The 15,103-nt window shown below is 46.3% G+C and overlaps 1 protein-coding gene across 8 annotated transcripts in view; it reads left to right on the top strand.

Moving 5' to 3' along the window:
- The window catches only part of ATXN2 (ataxin 2), a 63,316-nt gene that overhangs the window by 35,208 nt on the left and 13,005 nt on the right, over nucleotides 1-15,103 (top strand). For 5 of the 8 annotated variants that reach the window (XM_081868417.1, XM_081868414.1, XM_081868416.1 and 2 more), the window contains 9 exons: nucleotides 812-1,021; nucleotides 2,979-3,161; nucleotides 4,142-4,339; nucleotides 6,239-6,349; nucleotides 7,111-7,181; nucleotides 8,160-8,464; nucleotides 11,252-11,315; nucleotides 11,546-11,698; nucleotides 14,992-15,058. In XM_081868417.1, the coding sequence (XP_081724543.1) occupies nucleotides 812-1,021; nucleotides 2,979-3,161; nucleotides 4,142-4,339; nucleotides 6,239-6,349; nucleotides 7,111-7,181; nucleotides 8,160-8,464; nucleotides 11,252-11,315; nucleotides 11,546-11,698; nucleotides 14,992-15,058 (1,362 nt within the window). The remainder of the gene's footprint in view (nucleotides 1-811; nucleotides 1,022-2,978; nucleotides 3,162-4,141; nucleotides 4,340-6,238; nucleotides 6,350-7,110; nucleotides 7,182-8,159; nucleotides 8,465-11,251; nucleotides 11,316-11,545; nucleotides 11,699-14,991; nucleotides 15,059-15,103) is intronic. The other 3 variants (XM_081868418.1, XM_081868415.1, XM_081868413.1) reach the window with 1 other exon arrangement.

Raw genomic sequence — 15,103 nt, 5'->3', positions numbered from 1 at the left:
CTTGTGTTTTTGAAGTGCAGCAGGTTTGAATTTGGAAACAGTGCCCTCTAGAGGAACCTCCTGCTGTAGCCCAGGGGCAGAGATCTATGTGGATCTATTGTGGCCCAATTTCCTCTTTCACAAAAATTCTGAATGACTTCATTATTGAAAGGGCACAATAGAAGTAAATGTCAGCAGCTAAACACAGCTCTCTTTGTAACGTGATTTCTGTAGTTTTCACATGTCTTAGCGTTTGAAAGTGGTACATCCAGCGGTCAGTGTGCTTCACCCGCTTAATGAAATTCCCTGGAAGCCTCTTGTAGCTCCATTTCTGAAAAGCTGCTGTGCCAAGTGATGCATTCAGTGCATTCCTTTTACCCTGGGCAAGTTGATGCAGGCATGTTTTCCTTGATACATGGGGGAATTAGCTGCACCATTTAGGTTTTCCTCACCGCTCATGGAACCATGCACAGCTATCCGTGATTAAGCACAAGCCATATAAGTGTGATATGCAAATAGTCTTCACTGATTTACACGCCATTGTCTTTTCCATGGTAGTGTTCATAGATCCTGAATTTAACCCATTGGGGGGGAAACTCTGGTTGGTGATTGCAAACTAATCTGTCCTAGATTGAGGGTGGAATAACTGCAGATTTTTATTTATTTTGATTTTGTACGAACCTGTAGAAATCCCCAATGGGTTAAAAAAAAAAAAAAAGGTTTGAGAAATCATTTTTGTCATTTTTACTTTCCCCTCCCTCTGTTTCCCCCCCCCCCATAATTTTATTTTCTTTAGTTTTTATACTTTCCTTCATATCATTTGTTCTGTCAGGTGTTCCCTGGCCATCGCCTTGCCCATCTCCTTCCTCTCGCCCACCTTCTCGCTACCAGTCAGGTCCCAACTCTCTTCCACCTCGGGCAGCCACCCCTACAAGGCCGCCCTCCAGGCCCCCTTCGCGGCCCTCCAGGCCCCCGTCTCACCCCTCTGCTCATGGCTCTCCAGCTCCTGCCTCTACTATGCCTAAACACATGTCTTCAGAAGGTACAAAGACCACAGTTTTGTTTGTTCATGAATTTTCGTTTGTCTTTGTGTTCTCCCTTTCCTCTTGTGAGTTACAGTTAAAAGAATTGTTCTCTTCACTACTAAACCTTTTATTTGTGCACTTCAAAAAAAATAAAGTTTTTCTTTTTGTTTTGTTTCTGTTAACCTTTTTGTTTTGTTTTGTTTAAAAAAGGGAATTTCACAGAAAACCAAACCATTAAAGGGATGGCCCTTTCCTGAAAGTGAGAAATTCGGCTTCCTAGTGCTACTTTAGTGCATTGCAGAGTACATGTCACTTAGCCATGGTTGCAGGATCACACCGTCGCCCCTACCGGTCACTGGCCGTAACCATGGTTAAAGGTTATATCTCCATTGCCATTAACTGTGTTCAGTGCTAGCTATGTTTTGTTTGAATTCAGATGCTTACCGTATTTTTTGCACCATAACACTCACTTTTTTCCTCCTAGAAAGTAAGGGGAAATGTCTGTGCGTGTTATGGAGCGAATGCCTGCGGGTGGCGGGGGGGATCTGCTGCAGTCGTGAGCAGAGGATCCATGGTTCCCCTTCCTTCCCTCCTCCATGGTTACAAAGCATGGATCCACATGGATCCTCAGGATTTTTGCATTGGGCTACTCCAAACTCACTGTCAGATCACATGTCTGTGGCCACAGCATGAACCACAAAAATCATATATCCACTATTTCGTTTAGAATATTTTTTTTCTTGTTTTCCTCCTCTAAAAACTACGTGCGTGTTATGGTCTGGTGCGTGTTATAGAGCGAAAAATACGGTAGTTAAAAACAAACTGGTTAGCATTAGCCATGGTTAAGATGAATGTCACCTTCAGCCTTTATTAAGGCCAGTGCTGTGCTAGATGGGAAGATTCGGTGGAGGGACAGGTATATGAACCTGAGACCCATTCTTGATCCCATAACCTAGTTAAGGAGCTGAGAGGGCTGCATCTACATATTTCCTGAAGTGGCTGGTGATGGAGGGTTTTGCTCAGAATGATGCTTTATGACATAAATCTGTTAAAAATGCCTGATTCACATTGTGCCCACTGCAGAATCCTCCTTACTGGCAATTGCGGTGAGGGAGACTGGTTAGAAGTGGATGGAAATTAATTGTGTATTTAAATTCAGTTTGAGTTCCTCTTGACTTTCCTGAAACTGTTCAGTGGAATTGAATAATTTTAATTCTGTCTTGAGAGGATGAGACTTGTTCTGCAATAAGGAATCATAGATTGAACCTATTCTCAGCTGCAGCTAATTTCCATACTTTAATTGCATTCAACTCATATACTATCTAGGAATTTTGAAGATGCTGAACCATTTGCAGGGGGCACGCTGACTTGTTTCTCAAATTCTAAGGCAATTCTTTGAAATGTCTCTGATATGCAGGGACATAAAAACGATGAGAGCTGAAAAACTATTAAATGTGGGCTGCTTAATTTGCTGTTAAATTTTCTAAGTTCTCTGCTGCCAGGAGGGCTAGAGCATTCAAAGTGGTCTGGTTTGGGTTTTCTTAGCAAGAGTTAACTGATGAAATCCGCTTGAATTCTCTCTGCTGTGCTTTTGCACACCTCCTGTTTTTGTTTTATGGGGCATGTGAATATAGGGGACATGTCCAGTGGATTGTGTCCTAACCTAGCATCTGTCTGGCTTCATATTTTTTCCTCCCCAGTTTTGTCACAAACTATATTGAGAGGAGTGCTGATTTTTATATGTCCTGAGACCGTGTATGATGATGGCAGCCCAGGGATGGGGAACCTTTGTGCCTTCAGATGTTTTGGAGTACAGCCTTCCATCAGCCCCAGCCAGCATAGTTAGGGATGATGGAATCTGTAGGGTCTAAGGTTCCCATCCCTTATGTAGCAAAAATTAATAGAATTTGGGGGTGAAAACGGAGATTTCATGTTGTGTTCATAGTTTAGGGTGTCTTTTCATGCTTTCTTCAGGACCTCCTCGGATGTCTCCAAAGGCACAGCGGCACCCTCGAGGCCACAGAGTCTCTACTGGGAGGGGCACAATTTCAAGTGGCTTAGAATTTGTCTCTCACCCCGTGCCAGGAGAAGCCACCACACCTTCATCGGCCCGAGGCAGCCCTTCAGGTGGGACATGGTCATCGGTGGTCAGTGGTGGTAAGTCAAGCTCAGCTTCCTACAGAAAGTCCTATTTGGGGATTTTACAGTTAAAAGAATCCTGTTTCTTAAGCCAAACATTTGAGAACCCAACAGGCCTGCTGCTGCTGATGGTTGGCGAATCCTGATTCTTTATTTTGCCTGGCTAGAAACCAAATGTTACAACTGAGGCTGGTAAAACTGGATTGTCATGGAAAGCAGCAGATGTGCTGTTTCTCCCTTCCACTTTGATAGACTGTTTTTATCAGTTGATTACATTCCTTTCCAGAGACAGGCTGGTAGGTCAGTTGATTGGCGCTCTCAGCCTTTATTAGGTGATTTGACTTTTCTACCCCCCCCCCCCCCGCCCCAGTCTCTTCTGTGTGTTCATCATCCGCTGGAGTGATGATCAGGTTGTGCTCCTGTGGGCCTCAGTATTCTTAGGCCTAGACCCCATTCCTGGTTGCCCACTTTCCTTCTTTCTGTCCTGTTTTGAGGGTGACTCAGAAGACACTGAAAGCCACAGCGAGAAACTAGGTGGACTTTTACAGGGCAGCGAGTTTAGGATTGTGCCGCAGATCAATTTCTGGGATGACAAGCAGAAATTGGTTCTTACCATGAATTTCTGTTTGAAGAGTGGACTGGGTCATTAGGCGATGGAAGCTGTTTCTCAGATTCTTTTCCATGTTAGTGAGGGCTGGTAATAGGAAGCGACCTGACTCTGCTTAAAGTCTCCCTTGACAGACCTTTGCTTCAGTGCAATCAATTATCAAGCATTGTTTCACAGTAGAAGGATTCTTAGTACTGTATTCTACAAGAATCGTTTAAAAGAAGCACTTAAGAAGTAACATCACAGAAATCTGGGGACTTTCCTAGGAAGGGAAAAAGAGTTTTGGTGACAATTTTATCAGCTCAGTGGAAGCCTGGCATTAGGTTTCACTCCTTTTAGTACAAAACAGCTGTGCAGTGTTTCAACAGGGTCTCTCTTATTTTGTTTCTAGTGCCTAGGTTGTCCCCTAAAGCACACAGACCCCGGTCTCCAAGGCAGAGCAGCGTTGGCAGTGTGCCTTCTGGGCCAGCTCTGTCTTCTCCTCAAGCTGGCTCTACTCCAGCAGAGCCTGTAGCTGCCCCTGTTCTAGCTGCATCTCCTACCCCAGCCAGCCCTGCGTCCATTAGAGCAGGTACACCATCAGTTGAAGGTAAGAAACCCTTTTATCTCCCCCTCTTCTGAGCCTGAGTACAAATGCAAAGACATAGGATGATCTAAAAATGGCTTCTGTGTTTTAAGTGGTTGGAGAGCAGTTCTCACACACGTTTATTTTTGTGCATTAGGTTTGCTAATCATATGCAGTCAATTTTCTCTCTGTGTGGGAATCTTTATACAGAGGGAGAAAACTGGCGGCTCCAGGCAACTACATAATTTTCTGAATGGTTGTTGAAAATTACAAAAATGAGTAGGAAAAGGTTGCGCTCTGTTTTTCCTAAGACCTCCTGCTGAATTTCTTTCAACTCAGCCGATTAGGGCAGCCTTCCCCAGCATGGTGCCCTTCAGCTGTTCTAGAATTAAAAGGTAAAGGTAAAGGGACCCCTGACCATTAGGTCCAGTCGTCGCCGACTCTGGGGTTGCGGCGCTCATCTCGCTTTATTGGCCAAGGGAGCCGACGTACAGCTTCTGAGTCATGTGGCCAGCATGACTAAGCTGCTTCTGGTGAATCAGAGCAGCTCACGGAAACGCTGTTTACCTTTACGCCAGAGTGGTACTTATTTATCTACTTGCACATTGACATGCTTTCGAACTGCTAGGTTGGCAGGAGCAGGGACCAAGCAACGGGAACTCACCCCGTCACGGGGATTCAAACCGCCAACCTTCTAATCGGCAAGTCCTAGGCTCTGTCGTTTAACCCACAGCGCCACCCGCGTTCTAGAATTAAACTTCCACAAATCCCATCTCGTATGTCTATGCCATCTGGGGCTTATGGGAGTTGAAGTCCAAAACAACTGGAGGGCACCAGGTTGAGAAAGGCTGGATTAGGGTTTAATACAGTAAAACAGTAATATTTAAAAAGTAATATTGCCCTCCCATGTATTATTATTTTGGAAGAAATACATTTAATTTGATTTGCAGAGCTGTTGTTGTTCTTATTGTTGTTTCTAACCCACCTTTTCCCAAGTCCAAAACTCAAGACTGCCTACATAGACAAAATGGAAAAAAGTAAAAACCATAGAAAGACAAACATTAAAATGTAATTAAAAACTAATAGAATTAAAATATTAAAAAGTGGCTCTTTGAAAGTCTCTCTTTAGTCATCTTCATTATCATCGTTTTATTTGTACGCCACCTTTCCAAAATCAGGATGGCTTACAACATGAAACGATCTACATAATTACAAACATAGCAAAAGTAGTCATAAACAATAAATAAAACACAGCAGAAAGTACACAACCAAACTGAATAATTTCCACATAAATCATAATATTTAAAAATAAAGATGCAAAAATAATATTAATAACAGCAACAATACCCAGTACAAGAGTTTTTCCAGCAACCTCAGCTTTTGTAGCTGTTGTCAGTCAGGGCCCTGTTCTCCCAGGCTGGCTAGAGAGAGGCCAGCAAGAGAATAAGTAGGTCTTCCACGACTCACAGCCAAGATTACCGTATTTTTTGCTCCATAAGACTCACTTTTTCCCTCCTAAAAAGTAAGGGGAAATGTGTGTGCGTCTTATGGCACGAATGCAAGCTGTGCAGCTATCCCAGAAGCCAGAACAGTAAGAGGGATTGCTGCTTTCACTGCGCAGCGATCCCTCTTGCTGTTCTGGCTTCTGAGATTCAGAATATTTTTTTTCTTGTTTTCCTCCTCCAAAAACTAGGTGCGTCTTATGGTCTGGTGCGTCTTATAGAGTGAAAAATACGGTATGTTGGTTCCCCAAATAAACAGAGACACAATCAGGATAATACCTTGTGTGGGACAAATTGTTTTGGTGCTGAGCTTTGGTGCTTCAACAACTTGTCCCTCTTTCCTTCCCCACCCATTGCTATCTAGAGTTATTAAGAGTGCTGTGTTTGTGAAATCTCAAACAGGACTGATTTTCCTTCCTAGCTAAAGATTCAAGGCTACAGGACCAGAGGCAGAGTTCTTCTCCTGCTAGCACCAAGGAACCCCTGAAGCCAAGTGAAATGTCTCCCAGCTTTAGCAAACCTGAAAACAAAGGTAGGAGTTTTCTGAAGTTGTGTTTAACTCCCATCATTTGCAGCCAATATAGACAATGGTCGGGGAATAATGGGAGTTGGAGCCCACTACACCTGGAACCACCTTGTTGGTTACTCCTGTACTGCAGGCTTAGTTACATTGCTGTTTGGATTGTTGTAGAGATTTGGGAAACACAGCATGGCATGCAGCCCTCAAATATATCTCTGCACACAATGAAAAAGGAGTTCCGTAAACTAAGATCACTCCAGTTTCTCTGCTGCTCCAGCTGCTTGATTCCCACCCCACAACCTCCTGGGTTGTAACTGGATTGCAATTTCCGCGGAACTCTTTGGGGGCGTTTTCTTTTCTTTCCGCGGAACTCTTTGGGGGCGTTTTCTTTTCTCCCCCCCCCCCCGAGCTGAGACAGCATTTCAGATTTGGGTCACTCTATTGGGACTTCCTTTAGATAGTTTCAATTGGCCCAAATATATGCTGGATCCATGTCATCCATGTTTATAACCCAATAAAGTGATAGACCTTGGTTTACAACCATAATCCATTCCAGAGGTCTGGTTGTAAACCAAAACAGGTTGTAACCCAGGGCGTGCTTTCGCCATTGGGGCCTCTCCCCCCCCCCCCCCGCCCAAAAAGGGTTGTAATCCAAAAATAATAATAAATGGACCTGCACTTCTGGGTTTGACATGGTTGTAATTGAAAACGGTTGTAATCCAAAATGGTTGCAAACCAAGGTACCACTGTATATGCGTATATTCTCTTAACAGGTGTGTCTCCAGCTGTCCTAGAACATAGAAAACAGATCGATGATTTAAAGAAGTTCAAGAATGATTTTAGGGTAAGTGCTTTTGCTATTAATGACAGCTGTCTGAATAGACAAGGCAGTACCAGATCAAACTACATGCAGGTAGGAACGGTGGCTTCAGGAATAAGCATGTATGCCCTCTGCCTGGTTCCCTGTAGCTTTGCTTTTCGCAGTGAGGGAACCACCAGAAGGCTCTCAGAGCTGGACCTCAGTGTCCAGGCACAACGATGGGGGTGGAGACACTCCTTCAGATATACTGGGCCGAGGCCATTTAGGGCTTTAAAGGTCAGCACCAACACTTTGAACTGTGCTCAGAAACGTGCTCAGAAACGTATTTCAGGACTGGTGTTATATGGTCTTGGCGGCCACTCCCAGTCACCAGTCTAGCTGCCACATTCTGGATTAGTTGTAGTTTCCAGGTCACCTTCAAAGGTAGCCCTATGTAGAGCGCATTGCAGTAGTCCAAGCGGGAGATAAACCAGAGCATGCACCACTCTGGCGAGACAGTCTGTGGGCAGGTAGGGTCTCAGCCTGCGTACCAAATCCTTGTCTGTTCTTTCCCTCCACTAAAAGAACATTGCCTAGGGCAATGAAGGTCACTATAGAACATTCAAATGGCTGCAAATAAGACACTCCCTAGAGCAAACAGTACAAGTGTGCCTTGCCACCCCTTCATCCAGATATGTACTCTTTTTGAAATGTTTTACAGGCGCCCTCTCTGGGGAGGGAGTTCCACAACTTAAGGGCTTACTTCTTCTGGGCTGCCACCCCCTGAGCTTCTCAGTACGGTGGAAGAAGCAAGAGGACTCCCTCTACTGATATTAGAACCTGGGTTTTCTGTACGTCAGTATGTAGGAAATGAAGCAACTTTTATTTCAAGCTGTAAGAAATAATGTGCAAAAATAAAATCAATGTAGACTGTGCCTTCTCTCCAAATACCCTCGGCCAGGAAGTACTGCTAAAAGTATAATTTTTCTCTTTCCTCCCACCCCGCCCCCCTGCACTCTCCAGTTACAACCCAGTTCCGCCCCAGAAGCAGTGGAACAGCTGCTAACCAAAAACAGAGATGGTGAAAAATCCAGAGAGGTTCCTAAGGAGAAGGGTGACGCCAGCTGTAAGGACTCTGTGACTGAAACTGGCAGCAATGCCACCTCAACCAGTGGCAGTAGCAAATCAAACAGCCCCAGTATTTCACCACCTGGTGGCAGCCTGGAGCAAAAGCGAGGGCCTGAGGTGACCTCACAAGGAGTGCAGACCTCTGGCCCCGGAGCGAAGCAGGAGAAAGAGGAGAAAGAAGACAAAAGGGACGCCACCGAGTGAGTACCGTATTTGTCGCTCTATAAGACGCACCACAAGACGCACCTAGTTTTTGGAGGAGGAAAACAAGAAAAAAAATATTCTGAATCTCAGAAGCCAGAACAGCAAGAGGGATTGCTGCTCAGCGAAAGCAGCAATCCCTCTTGCTGTTCTGGCTTCTGGGATAGCTACGCAGCCTGCATTTGCTCCATAAGACGCACACACATTTCCCCTTACTTTTTAGGAGGGAAAAAGTGAGTCTTATGGACCAAAAAATATGGTAATTCTGGCTGCAGCAGCTCCTGCTCAGATTTGGCACTGCTTTCGTGGAGGGCCCAGTTGTTGAGATGACTCAACCATGCACAGCATTTTCTTCTCTGCTCCTTATTTAGATTTAACATATTTGTATAAAGTTTTCTACCTCCACTGCTGGAGGCAGTGCTTAGAAAGCCAATTTCAGGGAATTACAGGTGGGCGGAGTGCTGTTGCTCCCCCTGGTCTTGCTTGTGGGTTTCCCACAATAGGCATCTAGTTCACCACTGTGCAAACAGGATACTGGGCTAGATGGGTTTTTGGCCTGATCCTGCTACAGGGCTCTTCTTCATGTTCTTGTGCTCTTCTGTTCAGCTTCTGGTGTCGAATTGGAAAATACGCACAGGACTTTTAAGGGTTGTATTATCCAGCGGAAATGCGGCACCTGGAGAAAAATGGGTGTTGTGCTTTTAAATGTGTTTGATCAATGACTGGGGAGAGAATACTATTTTCTGTCCCTGCTCCCTTGCCAGTCTTTCTCCTCCTACTCTGTGACATTCATCCAGGATTTCATGCTTTTGTTGGAATGCTTGTGTTGCATTTTGAAACAGAAACAAGGCATCAAGTGATGGGCAGTTTTCCTCCACTCCACCAACGGAGGCAGAATCTGTAGAGGCTTCACACTTGCACCAGGCGGGGTAATTGCCACCTCAGTTTTCAGCCTACCCTCCACAGAGGGAGCATGGCTGACGGAATCTCTTACGGAGTTTAGAAGCTGTGAATTATTATTTTTAAAAAGATATTCTAGTTGTTGTTGCTTCTTAATGTACCGTATTTTTCGCTCTATAAGACGCACCAGACCACAAGACACACCTAGTTTTTGGAGGAGGAAAACAAGAGGGGAAAAAATTCTGAATCTCAAAAGCCAGAACAGCAAGAGGGATCGTTGCGCAGTGAAAGCAGCAATCCCTCTTGCTGTTCTGGCTTCTGGGATAGCTGTGCAGCCTGCATTCGCTCCATAAGACGCACACACATTTCCCCTTACTTTTTAGGAGGGAAAAAGTGAGTCTTTTAGAGCAAAAAATACGGTATTTACTAAATTTGTATATTGCCTTTCTGCCGATACGTTCAAGGTTTCTCACAGTTTTAGACAGCAGCTAACTTGGGACTGTGCAGATTTTGCTGGGCTCCCAGCCAACATAGCTAATGGTCAGGGGTGATGGGAATTGTCGTAACAATGTCCGGATGACCACAGGATAGCAACCTTTGGTTTGCAGGCTATTTTCATTTATTAATTTTATTTCATAAGAGTCATATACCACTTGATTGTAAAGGAAAAACTTCAAATTTTAATAGACATGATCCAAAAGGGAACATGGAGAGAAATTAGCAAATTCAGGTCCCCCAAAGAGGTGTGTTTGTGTGAAAGAGAGAGAGAGGGAGAGACTGACTTCTGGGATGGGAGGAGCCAAATAGTATTTGGCCCCATCTGAGCCAAAGGAGGTTAGGGATCCCCCCCCCCGGGATATTATTTTTGACCCTGAGCCTCTAATATTTTCGTGAAGCAAGAGCTGCAGCTTGGGATCCAGGACTTCTCAGCAGAGCTCTCTGGGTGGCAGCTGGGCCTTCTCACACTCTGCAACATGCTTCTGGGCTTTCTCAACGAGGGTAGGTGCGTTTTAAAACTAGCAACAGCTGCTCCTAGAGCTGCTGCTGGCAGGAGGATGTCTTCGCAACTGCTTATCTATGCCCTCTATTGCCACAAGCAGACCTTCCAGTTTTGATTGCTGCAAGGAGACCTTGTGCCTTCTCAGTGGTTCTGTTCTGGCTGCAATCTGTCCATTCTAGTAGCTAGTAGAAGACCTTGAGCCTGCAAGGAGCTGCAAGAAGCCCAACTATAACACTGACTGCTGATAAGCTTTGGTTGAAGGCCCCCAAGTATGTGTCAAGGCATCATGCTAAGAGTTCTTACTATGTTGTTGATCTGCAGCTGCCCCTCCCCCAGTGGTCTAGTTCAGGGATGGCTAACACATTGCCTTCCAGATGTTGTTGACTCCACCTCCCATCATCCCCAGCAAGCATGGACGATAGTTAGAGATGATGAGGGTTAATAGTCCAGCGACATCTAGAGGGCCAAAGGTTAGCCTCTCCTGCTGCAGCCCTTCAGTCTCAGAAAAAAGGAACAGTCTAAGGTCAAGGAAACAGCGGTGTTGGAGTGTTTTCTAGTGAAAACCTTGCAATGAACATCTTTTTCCTGTCCTTACTTTCCTCTTTGGTGGCAGCTCCGCCTTCAATAGAATGTGTTACATTTTGATAGAGTTTTAGTTGTGCATCCTCAGCAATAGAACGTCCTATGCACAGAGGACAACTCCCTGCCACTCACGCCCAATGCACATGGCGCAGGTTTGAAGCCTCTGCAAGTCTTCCTCCACTAGTAGATGTGAGGAGTCAACCATCCCTGGATATTCAGCTCTTATCTGAGAGAAATGAACTATCATGGTGGGAAGTCCAATCTGACACACATCTTTCTTGTGTTTCCCCCCACCCTTTCATAGACAAGTTAGAAAATCAACACTGAACCCTAACGCAAAGGAGTTCAACCCTCGATCATTTGCTCAGGTGAGTCTTAAGAGGCATCGCTGTCCTCATTCTCTGCTTATCCGAAGCTGCATTTCTTTATGTGCCACCCATTAGAAGCAGTCACTGCATAGTTTGTTTTCCTGCTTTAACCAGCCGTAACAAAAGCTCGCTGGGAAAAGTCCATGGGGCATGTTGATGCACGCTTGATCAAACTGTTCAGTGCCTACTTACAGCTCAGCTATTCCGTTTTTCCTTCATGTTTTTGGCAGCCCAAGCCTTCCACCACACCAACGTCACCCCGTCCGCAGGCCCAGCCGAGCCCTTCCATGGTGGGCCACCAGCAGCCCACTCCGGTGTACACCCAGTCTGTTTGTTTCGCACCAAATATGATGTACCCTGTTCCCGTGAGTCCAGGTGTTCAGGTAAAGCGGCAAAGGCTTTAATGCGGCAAGCTTATACTTGCTGCATTGAGTGTGGATAACAACTTGTCACTGCTTTGGAGTGTGAAAGGCAGAACAGGGCATGAAGCATGTGAGAGTTCTTTGTGTTTACTTATGGGAGATGGTGTGTGTGTGTGTGTGTGTGTGTGTGTGTGTGTGGATCGGTGAATAAGGAAAAGATTAAGAAGCCCCTCTCCCATACAAATGCCCCCCTCATTAATGTTACCTGCTCAAATTTGGACTTGGATACCTTTGTTTGCCAAAGTGATGTGCATTTCTACCTTCTGAAAAGAGGCTGGGCCACTTTGTTTTCAGCACTACATAGTACCCTTTCTTGGCACTTAAAAATATTGAGTACCTCTACTAGCTTGAAAAGGGAAGCGGGTGGCGCTGTGGGCTAAACCAGTGTTTCCCAACTGGTGTTCCGCGGCACACTAGTGTGCCGCGAGACGTTGCCTGGTGTGCCGTGGGAGGGAGGCGGGCGAGGCGGGCGGTGAGAGGCGGGGCGGCGGCGGCGAGCAGGCGCGGGGCGGGGAGCGAGCTCCCTCCCACATCCCATCGCCCCGTGCTCCGCGCTGTTGTAGGCCAGCCCTGCGCACCCGGGGGACCTCCCCCTGAGAGCGCAAGGCTTGCGGGCGTCAGCTGGCAGCGCGGAGCACGGGGCGCCCTTCGGAGGACGCCCCGTGCTCCGCGCTGGTGTTGGCAATTCTTGCGCACCGGGGGATCTCCCCCCGGGAGCGCAAGGCTTGCGGGCAGCAGCCTGCAGCGCGGAGCACGGGGCGCCCTCCAGAGGCCGCCCCGTGCTCCGCGCTGGTGTTGGCAAGTCTTGTGCACCGGGGGATCTCCCCCCGGGAGCGCAAGGCTTGCGGGCAGCAGCCTGCAGCGCGGAGCACGGGGCGCCCTCCAGAGGACGCCCGGTGCTCCGCGCTCGTGTTGGCAAGCCTTGCGCACCCGGGGGGCGCATGGGGCGCCCTGAAACAGAGGGTTCCCCATGCTGCGGACTGTAGCCTGCCGCCGGACGCGCGGGGCGCCCTGAAGCAGAGCGCCCCTCGCACCAGGCAGACATGGGCCAGCCCCACAAGCTCGGGGGACAGCGGGGAGGCGCAGCACCGCCATCCCACTGTTCCCCGACCTGGTTTTTTGGGGGGGAAATAAAGGAAAAAATTTTTTCCTTTATTTCCCCCCTCAAAAAAGTAGGTGCGTCCTATGGGACGGAGCGTCCTATGGGACGAAAAATACGGTACTTACTATTTCATAATAAAGTAATTATAAAATACTTTCTTTGTGTTTATTTGATTCCTATTAAAGAGAGTTACTTTATATATATATAGTCAATATAGGCACAGAGTTAATTTTTTAAACATTTTCTAATGGTGGTGTGCCTCGAGATTTTTTTCATGAAACAAGTGTGCCTTTGCCCAAAAAAGGTTGGGAAACACTGGGCTAAACCACAGGGCCTAGAACACTGGGCTAAACCACAGGGCCTAGAACTTGCCGATCAGAAGGTCAGCGGTTCGAATCCCCATAACGGGGTGAGCTCCCGTTGCTCAGTCCCTGCTCCTGCCAACCTAGCAGTTCGAAAGCACATCAAAGTGCAAGTAGATAAATAGGTACTGCTCCAGCGGGAAGGTAAATGGTGTTTCCATGTGCTGCTCTGGTTCGCCAGAAGTGGCTTAGTCATGCTGGCCACATGACCCGGAAGCTGTATGCCGGCTCCCTTAGCCAATAAAGCAAGATGAGCGCCGCAACCCCAGAGTCGGCTATGACTGGACCTAATGGTCAGGGGTCCCTTTACCTTTACCTTTACTAGCTTGAAGGCTACCTTGAAATGTATGCAGGGGCCTACTCATTGTCTTGAAAAAAGATCCCATTAGATCAGTAACTTTGTATTTGCAGAGCTCATGTGACTGAGAGCATTTGTCCTTGTGTACTCTATTTGTGAAATGTATACTCTCCCAAGAGGAGATCCTTGTTGGAGGGACTGGCCAACTATTTAGTTAGCCAACTGTTCCTACCCTTCTGTACAACTGAGAGAAGAGTATTTGCTGTGGCCACAATAAAATTATTACAACAAATGTCAGAAACGAGGAGTGTATATGATAAGATGTGCATTTTAAGCATATTGATTCCCTGTACATACCTTGGTTTGTTTACTTATTTTTACTTTGGGTCCAGTTTTATCTGATACTTGATTTTGTCCATGACCTGCAATGATGATGAAATCTTCTAATAGCCTAATTGATTAAACAGTGTGTTTTCCACTTTACTAATAAGAGACCAGAGTTCAAAGAACTTTTAGTTCATCTCAGTAGAATGCATTGTGCTCTTTGTGGCTGCCACAGCGTTCCAAAATTATCTCCTAGTGGTGCCAATTTGTCTTCAGTGGTTGGTATATGGGGATCACTTTAAAGTAAGGCATTTATTTTTAGTCACGTTTCTAACAAGTATTTTGATCCCATCCCGTTCCCTCCCACCCAAGCTATTTTCACCTGCCTCTTGACTTCAACCAAGCTTGCACATCGTGGCACTGTTAATGTTCTTTCAAGTCTGGTTCAGATATAAAAGTAGCTCCCTAAAGAGAATGAACATGGTGCTGATGCTTTCCCTCCTCCTGTCTCTCTCACACTGTAATGGAACAATTCAAGGTTTTGTTACACCATAGTTTCCGGTTAACACTGGAGCATGGAAACTGTAGCTTAAACTCTTGACTACAAACCATCTAAATAAAGCCTGAGGGAAGCTCTATTAGCATTCAAGGCAAATGTGATGTGCTCCTGTTCAAGATAAGTTCAATCCTCCCACTCAGGTGGTTCCCCCTCTTCCCCACCCCCAACAGTTAGCACCTCCACTTAGCTTTTTTGTGTGTGCAACTTTTGGGTTCCCCCAATACCTCCCTCTTGTCTGCCAGTGATGCTGTTTGGGCTCCATAAGGAATGGTGACAGTCAAGAGGTGTTGGTTCTGCTGCTGCAGATAGCCATGGTTGGTTCCTAAAACTAACCTTTGGAGAGTTCCACCCCAGGATCCTCTGAGCATGGCAAGGAATCCTTTGTGGGCACCTCTTGGGTTGGGTGGTGAGGTTCAGCACAAGACAATAAGCAGACAGTAGCAGCCATAATCAAATGTTCGTTGGTAAAAGTGTGATGTGCATATCTGCTGGGAACCCAGTGGGGAGCAGGCCACCACGCATGACTTGCATCCAGAGAGGAGAAATATATATATGATGCGTGGTGTGCACGCGTGTCTTCCTCTAATTGTCGGCCATGTTATTTTTCAGCCTTTGTACCCCATTCCTATGACGCCTATGCCAGTCAACCAGGCCAAGACCTATAGAGCAGGTAAAGGTGAGAATAATACAGTATTGCATGCTCTTGTACGTAGCTTGCATG

This window comes from Podarcis erhardii (assembly GCF_964252035.2).
Source record: "Podarcis erhardii genome assembly, chromosome: 7".
Taxonomy (NCBI): domain Eukaryota; kingdom Metazoa; phylum Chordata; class Lepidosauria; order Squamata; family Lacertidae; genus Podarcis; species Podarcis erhardii.
This window is presented reverse-complemented; position numbering and strand designations above follow the sequence as displayed.